This window comes from Pelodiscus sinensis, chromosome 18 (genome assembly GCF_052426305.1).
Source record: "Pelodiscus sinensis isolate ZL-2025 chromosome 18, ASM5242630v1, whole genome shotgun sequence".
NCBI classification, from domain to species: domain Eukaryota; kingdom Metazoa; phylum Chordata; order Testudines; family Trionychidae; genus Pelodiscus; species Pelodiscus sinensis.
The window spans coordinates 89,681-99,388 of record NC_143069.1 but is presented as its reverse complement, the minus strand read 5'-3'; the positions used below and the strand labels follow the sequence as shown (position 1 = coordinate 99,388).

General features: G+C 54.3%; 1 protein-coding gene across 2 annotated transcripts; it reads right to left on the bottom strand.

Annotated features, from left to right (window-relative positions):
• On the bottom strand, positions 1 to 3,672 carry LOC102445534 (suppressor of cytokine signaling 5-like). Of its 2 annotated transcripts, none has more exons than XM_075917230.2 (3): positions 3,536 to 3,672; positions 3,208 to 3,363; positions 1 to 2,408 (listed from the first exon to the last, which is right to left on the bottom strand). In XM_075917230.2, the coding sequence occupies exon 3, from the start codon at positions 2,271 to 2,273 to the stop codon at positions 1,122 to 1,124; it is 1,152 nt and encodes a 383-aa protein (XP_075773345.1). In that variant the 5' UTR covers positions 2,274 to 2,408; positions 3,208 to 3,363; positions 3,536 to 3,672; the 3' UTR covers positions 1 to 1,121. The 2 variants fall into 2 exon arrangements, with proteins under 2 accessions (XP_075773345.1, XP_075773346.1); XM_075917231.2 differs by having other exon boundaries at positions 1 to 2,403.
• Positions 3,673 to 9,708: the final 6,036 nt, after the last annotated feature.

Sequence of the window (9,708 nt, the reverse complement as noted above, 5' to 3'; positions counted from 1 at the left end):
TCCAAACCAAATTCTAATTTATTTCCAGTATGACTATCTTCCAGCCGCTGGTGCAACCTTCCGTGGCTTGCCTGCAGTGGCCACGAAATATTTGTTCCCCGCACAGGTACTTACATGTGAGGATCCAGACACCCTGAACACACACTAAGTGAAGCCAATCAAGCTTAGGGTTGAATTCTTTTATCCTTCTTGTGGCTCTTTTCTGACCCCTATCCAATTTACCAATGTCACTCTAAGTGGTGGGCACCAAAACAAAGCAGGAGCCCAGCAGCAGTTGCACCAGTGCCCAACACTGAGGGAAAATCATCTCTTTGCTCCTGCTTGATAGTTGTGGCCTTGCAGCTGGAGAACAAGCCAGCCCCTGCCTCAGTGTGCTGGCCCAGGCCATGGCTCTTAGGCTGCTCTTGCATCATGGGGCCATGGCAGGGGATAGAAGGGGAACAGATTAAGGAATTAGTCTCACTCAAGCCCTGCCCCTGCTCACTTGGAGAATTAGGATCCCAGCAGGTGGCCTCCAAAGGAACAGAGCCATATGGTCGCTTCCTGTGACAAGGCACCCAGCTCTAGTGAAAAACCAGCTGGGATTGCTAGGGGGTGGAGTAAGGGGTGGGTCAAGGTCAATCATTGAATGCAGCCCCTTCGCCAGCTCTCAGTGGGGGCTGAGGGCCAGACCTGGTCATCCTCCGATACGTCCCCAGGGGCCTCTTACAGTTGTCACAGCAGCACAACTTTATTCCAGTAGCCCAGCCTCTTTAAATAGAGCAGCTGATGGAGGCCCCAGTTGTGTCTTCCCCTGGGCAGGATCAAGGCAGGGGAGAAAACTCCTGCCACAGTACGGTTGGTGGAGCAGTAATTCAGACATACTGTTCCATCCTGCTTGGGGCTGACGACCCCAGCACACCGGGGGCTGAGAGAACTTCCTAGACGGGACCCAGAACCTGCTGTAGAAGGCAAACCCGGCCATGGAAAGTTTGCTGGCAACATAGCTGCATATTGGCCCAGCTGGTGACAGTCCAATCCAGGAGTCAACCCCATGCCCCTTGCATATGAGCTGTGGCCAAGAGGACCAAAGCCACAGGCCGGATGCTTCCAGCTCTGGGAAATCGGAGGCTTACCGGGGCTCAGTTCCAGTGGGCATCTAGCCGCCGCACTCGTACCTTCTGCTTGTAGTGATACTCCTTGAGGTACTCCTGGAGTGCACGTGGGATGGGAAGGTGGCTGATGCCATCATAGGAGGTGCAGCCGGTTACCACAGAACGGCACAGGTGCTGCAGGGCAAAGGGGAAGGGCCTGCACACTGGGTGGGAGAGCAGAGGCTCGAAGAACATGCAGGCACTGGGGTCCTTGTAGCGCTCCAGCAAGCCTGAGACAGTGGGGGCATGGAAGACACCTGGGTCATGGACATCAAAGCTGAAATTGTGGTTCCACTGCTCAACGCGGGCATGAAGTGAGCGGCCGTAGCGTCGGAAACTGACAGAAAAGAGATAGTCCTCTTGGGCTGAATCACGCAGCAGGAAGGTCCCATCTGGTTTCCCCTCCAGCAGGGCTTCTGCTTGGTAACGATCCATCACCCCCCAGTAGCAGGACAGCTGGGTTAGCTGCAGTAGATCTGGCACCAGGCAGTGAATGTAGTCGATCTGGGTGTGGATGCGGAGCTCCTGTTCTGGGGCTGCCACTGCTGCCTCCTCCTCTTCCTCCTCTTGCTGGGGTGCCAGGGTGGCCCGATTGTCCCCAGCCAGTTCATTCATGCCATGGGCCAGCTTGGGCCCCAGTTTGTAAAGCGGGTTGATTTGCGCTGTCACCTCGAAGGTGTGGATCAGGGCATCCGGGGGCGGCTCAACCCCCTGCTCAATGCTGATGCGTCTCCGTTCCCGCAACCGGTCATCCTCGTCCTCTGCCAGCCCTGCCCCACCACAGGTCAGTCCTTCCTGTGCAGATACGGGTGCTGTGTGTTGCTTGATGAGGTTCCACTTGCGGGCCAGCTCTGAGCCGGCCGGGAAGGGGCACGTGTCCAGCATCAGCTCCCGCAGGTGGATCTTGCGCTGGGAGGGGGAGAATTCTGGGGATCGGGCCCTGCTATGCCCCTTGATGGGGAAACACTGACCCACTGCATCCTTGATCCTCTGCCGCAGTGAGCGCCCCGCCCGGCCCGGCTCTGCCCTCTCTGGTGTCTCCAGGTGCTTTGTTCTGTGGCCGCTGCGCCTGCCCCTGGCCTCACCTGGCCTCTCCTTGGGCCGGGCCCCTCTGTCAGGTTCCTCTGCGGCCTGGGACATGGCAGAGTCAAGCACTTGGAGGACTTGGAAAGGTGTCAGGGGGCCCGGCAGGGAATAAGACAGAACTGGGGGTCTTTGCTGGGGTGGGGTGACCCTTGCTTGCTCATGGTGAGGCCAGGGAGCATCTGGGCTGTACTGAAGGAAGAAAATTTGTTAAGAGTCTAGCCCCAGCTTGTGTCCTGTGGGGACCCTAGAACTGGCACACTCCAGAAGTGATTGCATCTCAGGATGCCAGATCCCTGTAAGACCAGCTCCATGCTCAGACACGCCCCACCCCACAGGTGGTTGCTGCTCAGTGGCCCAGCTGAGGGGGTACTGCCTGGGTTCGGGCACTGCCAGCTGCAGGTTCAGCACTAAGGGGGAGTGACAATCTCTACTCAGAAGCTCCCCCTCCCCCACAGAGTTTGGCCTTCAGTGAGGGGTCAAGCTACCTGCAGCCAGGAATCTGACAGCAGCTGTGGGGATCTGGGCCTCGGTTGCTCCTGTTCTGGAGGGAGGGGGCAAGCAGTCTAATGGAGGGGTGCACTTGAACTGAGCAGACTAATGGCTGGGAGATAAATACCCCCCATCCAGAGACCCAACCCCCATCTCTAGCCCCTCCCTCCCACACTAGATACACCCCAGTCTCCTCCATGCCTGCAGCTGCACCCCTCTCCCCTCTGGTTCCCCACACAGCCAGCTGTCGCCCATCCCCACTCCCCCATATCCCAGCCTGGCCTCACCCCCTCACCCCCACGACTCTGCTCCCAGCTCTCCCCACACACACCCTCACTTCGTGCCCCTCGATCTATCCCCAGCGCCCCAGCCCTGCCTCCCCCACCTAAACCCAGACTCCACTCCCTGCCCATCCGCCTCCCACCCGCGCCCAAATATCTGCCCCTAAACCTCCCCACCCCCAACCCAGCTGCAGCCCACGGGCGGAGCCGGGACTCACCGCGGCGGGTCCCCACGCTGTCAGGCCGGGGCCGGAACTGGCTGAGAAGCGGCGACCAAAGACGGAGCCAGTCGGGGAAACGAGGCTGGGCCGGGCCCAGCGCCCAGCTCCCCCCGCAGCGCCGCCCAGCTGCTGCCTCCGCTGCGGAAGGGAAGGCTGAGCCGGGAGAGAACGCAGGTGAGAACCTCCTCCCTGCCCCCCCCCAACCAGGCATCCTGCCCCAGGAATCTTGGCCTCCAACCCTCCCCCACTAGACCCCAGTCTTCCTGCCAGCTCAGAGAAAGAAAAGAACCCGGCGCCCAGCTGGGCCCCAACAGACTCCACTTACCTTCCAGACCTAGAGCAAGAACCCAGATATCCTAGGCCCCCACGCAGCCCCGGCTCCCCATCTCCTAACCCAGGGGAAGAACCTGGCCTCCACTCCTCTGCTCGGACTGCTGCGCCTTTCCCCTCCCCTGACCCGACCCGACCCGACCCGACCCTCCAGTGTTTTGCACGAGAGGGTATGTCTACACTTGCCCCCTAGTTCGAACTAGGGAGGCAAATGAAGCATTCCGAAGCTGCTAATGAAGCACGGGATTTAAATATCCTGCACTTGATTAGCATATTTGCGGCTGGTTGCCATTTTAAAAAGCCGGTAGCCCGAATTAACTCGCCACGTGTAGACGTGGTAGTCCAATCCAAAACCCTTCCCACTAATTAACTGTTACTCCTCGTGCAATGAGGGGCTTAGGGGGGAGACTCTAGGGATAAACAAACCTTTCCTTCCCCAGAGCAAGGCAGGGGAAGTCCACCCCCCCAGGTGCCTTCTTGCTCTGAGTTCCTGCCTTTTAGCCCCCCAAGTAGGTGCAGTGCACCGCTGCCCTGCACCAAGGAGAATGGGGCCTGGGACATGAGAGGGCTGGATGGTGGATGCCAGACCTCCTATTGTCAGCCAGTTGGAGGTGGTGACACCAGCAGGGTTCAGGAAGCCAGACTACCTCTGGCACAAAGGGGGTAGTGATCTCTAGCAGGGATGGGGGCAGCCCCGAGCATAGGGCAGAGAGATGCCTGGTTTTAGGAAGAGACTTGTTTATTGAGGACAGAAGAGTTCTGATGCCAGCCTGTATATACAGAGGGCAGGTGCAGGGCTGAAACAAACAGCAGTAAAACAAAAAAGACCCCAGCTTCCTGGGAGGGACCCCAAAGGGGATCCCCTGGCCCAAAGGGGGCATTTCCAGGGGTTCTTCAACTAAGCAGGGGGTGGGGGAAGCAGGGCTGTTTCCTCCCAAGTGTGGGGGTAGGGGAATTCCAGCAACTTCAGGCACAAGAAAGGCTGCTCCCCAGTGCTCACAGGGTGGAGCAAGGGCCCCCCAAGTTGGCATGTGGATCTGTCCCAGGAGAGGGGGAGGCTGCTCTGTCACTGGAGACTGAGGCAGCCCCACAGCCACTCCTGCTGGGTTCTTCCTCGGTGTTGGAGCCCTTGCTGACATTCCCCTCCAACCCAAGGCTGCATCGCCCACTCCGCTTGCCCTTGTTGTTGTTGTTGTTGTTGCTGCCAAAAATCTTCCCCTGATGTGTGGGAGAAGCCTCCCACTGGGGGCAGGGCTGGGGGAGCTCAGTCAAGTATATCTGAGCAAAGGGACCCACAGGCTGCAGGGCTGGTCATGTTGGTTAGCCATGGATTTGGTGGGGGTGAGTGATTTCTTTCAGATGGTGGGAGCCTGGATCTTCTCCTCCCACAGTTTCTCATCAGCTGGACCAGAAGAACTGAAAGAGGCACAGCAGGATGGGAAAGGAGCTGCACCAGCTCACCCTCAAAGCTCTTGGGCTTGGCTATCAGTGAGGACAGGCACAATGCAGACTATACCATAAGCAAGATGCTTTGGGGGGGAACTTTCAACAAGATCCCAGATTCAGGGTACAAGAGGGACTGCTGAAATGGAAAAGATGCCCTGCTCTGGCATGGGCAACATGAGACACAGCCCCCCCACCCTCCCCACACACACCATGTTTTCACAAGATCATAGAACCATAGAGCTGGAAGAGACCTCAGAAGGTCGTCAAGTCCAGCCCCCTGCTCTAGGCAGGACCAATCCCAACTAAATCAACCCGGCCAGGGCTTTGTCAAGCCAAGACTTAAACACCTCTAGGGATGGAGACTCCACTACTTCCCTAGGTAACCCATTCCAGTGCTTCACCACCCTCCTAGTGAAATAGTTTTTCCTAATATCCAACCTGGACCTCTCCCACCGCAACTTGAGACCATTGCTCCTTGTTCTGCCATCCGTCACTACTGAGAACAGCCTCTCTCCATCCTCTTTGGAACCTCCCTTCAGGAAGTTAAAGGCTGCTATCAAATCGCCCCTCACTCTTCGCTTCTGCAGACTAAACAAACCCAAATCCCTCAGCCTCTCCTCATAAGTCATATGCTCCAGCCCCCTAATCATTTTGGTTGCCCTCCGCTGGACCCTCTCCAATGCGTCCACATCCTTTTTATAGTGGGGGGCTCAGAACTGGACACAATACTCTAGATGTGGCCTCACCAAAGCCGAATAAAGGGGAATAATGACATCTCTGGATCTGCTGGCAATGCTCCTCTTAATGCACCCTAATATGCCATTAGCCTTCTTGGCTACCAGGGCACACTGTTGACTCATATCCAGCTTCTCATGCACTGTAACCCCCAGGTCCTTTTCTGCAGAACTACTACTTAACCGGTTGGTCCCCAGCTTGTAACTATGCTTGGGATTCTTCCATCCCAAGTGCAGGACTCTCCACTTGTCTTTGTTGAACCTCATCAGATTTCTTGTGGCCCAATCCTCCAATTTGTCTAAGTCATTCTGGATCTGTCAGTGAGGAGGCTCGGTGAGAAGGTCATGCTTGTGCTGCTTTTCCAGAGAGGTTCCTTTGTACTGCACAAGCCTGGGGAAGGGTCAGGTGAGATGCCATCCCCAGAGAACCTGCATTCCACCCCCAGGCTGGCACTAGTGCAGGTGAGCCAATCCCAGCCCTACTCCGTGGCTTTCCCCTCACCTGTTTTGGTCACAGAAGTACCAGAGAATTTGGGATCAAAGGGGATATCCCAGAGACTGTTACAGTATTTCTTTCACCTGACACATCATGTCCAACCTGACTGGATCTCAGACTCCTGGGTTCCTAATCCCCTGCCAGCCATGATGATGAAGAAAGTGCAGGTGGAAGAGGTCATGCGCCATGGCGTGCCCTCCAAACTACACCCTGTAACTTTGATTGTGCCCAGCTGCCATGAAACTAATGTGTCAGGATCTCATCTGATTCTTAGTGGGGCAGGTTTCTACAGGTCACAGGTAGCCAGAGCAATTGCTTTCTCTCTCCCCACCTCTCTACAGTCTTTGCCAGCAAGTCCAAGGGCTGGGGGGGGGGGGAAGAGGGGACCCTGTAAAAATTGGGGGGCCCCTCCCCAGCTCTTAGGGCACAAGGGGTGGGGAATTGCAAGCTGCAGGGCGAGGAGGGGCCATACCTCTCTGGCAGAGTCCAGTGAGCATTGGGCCTGCAAAGAGGGAGAAATAAATAACAGTAAATAATTGCACCACCACCAAGCTCTTTGCACCTATACATCTCGGCTACGTCTACACTGGCATGATTTTCCGGAAATGCTTTTAACGGAAAAGTTTTCCGTCAAAAGCATTTTTGGAAAAGTGCGTCTAGATTGGCAGGATGCTTTTCCGCAAAAGCACTTTTTGCAGAAAAGTGTCCGTGGCCAATCTAGACGCGCTTTTCTGCAAAAAAGCCCCGATGGCCATTTTCGCGATCAGGGCTTTTTTGCGGAAAACAAATCTCTGCTGTCTACACTGGCCCTTTTGCGCAAAAGTTTTTCGGAAAAAGACTTTTGCCCGAACGGGAGCAGCATGGTATTTCCGCAAAAACACTGACAATCTTACATGAGATCGTCAGTGCTTTTGCGGAAATTCAAGTGGCCAATGTAGACAGCTGGCAAGTTTTTCCGCAAAAGCAGATGATTTTGTGGAAAAACTGGCCAGTTTAGACACAGCCTTCAAGGCAATGTACCAGGCATATCAATAGCATTAGCCCCATTCTGCAGATGGGGAAATGGAGGCAGAGAGCAGCAGAATGAGGGTCAACATTAGGGTGCTACCTATAGGTCTGGCCTGTGGAGCCCAGCCTCACCAGAGAAACATGGCTGTTTCTCCCCACTGAGAGCAAAACCCCTGTACCTCTCCCCGGGAGACAAGTCAACAGCATTAACTCTACTGGGCACATGGAGAAACTGAGGCAAGACCAGCAGCAGGGCCAGGTGCCACCAAGTGGAATTGCTGCCAACTGCGTGCAGCCCCTTTTGGGGTGGGCATGGCTATGCTGGAGTTTGCTGGGGAGCCACAAGTTTGTCTGTGAGCCACAAGTTGCCGACCACTGCTTTACAGGGTCATTTTACTCCAGCTAGAATACTGTATTAGAGGAGCAGCAGAACTGTTTTCTGCCAGTTCTAGGAAGGGAGACTGTGACAGTCTCATGGTGATCTATGTGATCCTGCCCGTCACATGTATCTTAAAGCCTTAAGGACAATAAGGAAATAATAGCCAGATTCTTTTCTCAAAGTCAGGAATATTAAAATACATGTGTTGATTCTATGGCCAACAATTGAAGTATGTTCAGAATTGCAGGATTGTAGGAATTCAGAATTGTAGGAGACCGGATTGGCTTACAGGGGAAATCCTTGGTGAACTTAAGCACAAAAAAGAAGCTTATGAAAAGTGGAAACTTGGACAAATGACCAGGAAGGGGTTTAAAGGTCTAGCTCGAGAATGCCGGGGGGTTATCAGGAAGGCGAAAGCGGAATTGGAATTGCGACTGGCAAAGGATGTGAAGGATAACAAGAAAGGTTTCTACAGGCATGTTGACAAGAAGAAGGTGATCAGAGAGGATGTGGGGCCCCTACTGGATGAAGGAGGTAACCTAGTGACAGATGATGTGGGGAAAGCTGAAGCACTCAATGCTTTCTTTGCCTCTGTCTTCACGGACAAGGTCGGCTTCCGGACTAATGCGCTAAGTGATGCAAGAGGGGATGAAGATGGACAGCCCGTGGTGGGTAAAGAACAGGTTAGGAACTATTTAGAAAAGCTAAACGTACACAAATCCATGGGTCCGGACTTAATGCATCCGAGGGTACTGAGGGAGTTGGCAAATATCAGTGAGGAGCCTTTGGCCATTATCTTTGAAAAGTCGTGGAGATCGGGAGAGATCCCGAATGACTGGAAAAAGGCAAATGTAGTGCCCATTTTCAAGAAAGAGAAGGACGATCCAGGGAACTATAGGCCAGTCAGTCTTACCTCAGTTCCTGGAAAAATCATGGAAGGGATCCTTAAGGAATCCATTTTGAGGCACTTGGAAGAGAGGAAAGTGATCAGTAATAGTCAGCATGGATTCACAAAGGGCAAGTCGTGCCTGACCAATCTGATCAGCTCTATGATGAGGTAACTTGCTCTGTGGACATGGGTGTGACGTAGTGGGGGTACCTGGCTGGTTTCTATGCTGCTGGCTCTGGGGTAACCCCCACTGGCTGCCGTGGGTACCACGACCCAGCAAAACAGGATGAGTCACTATGCAAACCAGTAGGGCCAGACACCCCCCATGGAGAGGAACAAAGGAAGGTGGAGGCTGCCCTGGCTGGGGGGCAGGGCTGGAAGATAGTTAGTTAGTTGCTGTCTGTGAGCATGGAGGAGACAGCCTAGGGAGAGGGGCTGGAGTTTAGGGGCCCAGTCTCCCCCCAACTCAAGGGGGCCTGAGGCATCCTAGCCCAGCTCTGTGACCAGATTCCATCTGTGTTGTGCTGTATCCTGGAGAGGCAATAAACTTCCTCTATTCCACCGGCTGGTGCAGTCTGTTTGTGCCATTTCGGGGTGCAGGAGACGGGGGACCCCCAATCCGCCATCACAATGGGAAAGTCAGTGGATGTGATATAACTTGACTTTAGCAAGGCTTTTGATAAGGGTATCCCATAATATTCTTGATAGCAAGTTAAGGGAATGTGGATTGGATAAATGGACAGTAAGATGGATAAAAAGCTGGCTAGAAGGCTGGGCCTAGCCGGTAGTGATCAACGGCTTGATGTCAGGAAGGTGGTCAGTTTCTAGTGGAGTGCCCCAAGGTTCGGTTCTAGGACCGGATTTGTTCAATATCTTTATTAATGACCTGGATGAGGGGATGGATTCCACCCTCTGCAAGTTTGTGGATGACACTAAGCTGGGGGGAGAGGTAGATACGCTGGAGGGCAGAGATAGGGTCCAGAGTGACTTAGACAAATTGGAGGATTGGGCCACAAGAAGTCTGATGAAGTTCAACAAGGACAAGTGCAGAGTCCTGCACTTGGGACGGAAGAATCCCAAGCATAGTTACAGGCTGGGGACCAACCAGCTAAGTAGTAGTTCTGCAGAAAAGGACCTGGGGGTTACCGTGGATGAGAAGCTGGATATGAGTCAACAGTGTGTCCTTGTAGCCAAGAAGGCTAAAGGCATATTAGGG

Excerpts from the sequence above, each read along its gene's own strand:
- LOC102445534 (XM_075917230.2), bottom strand. The coding sequence starts at position 2,273 with ATGTCCCAGGCCGCAGAGGAACCTGACAGAGGGGCCCGGCCCAAGGAG.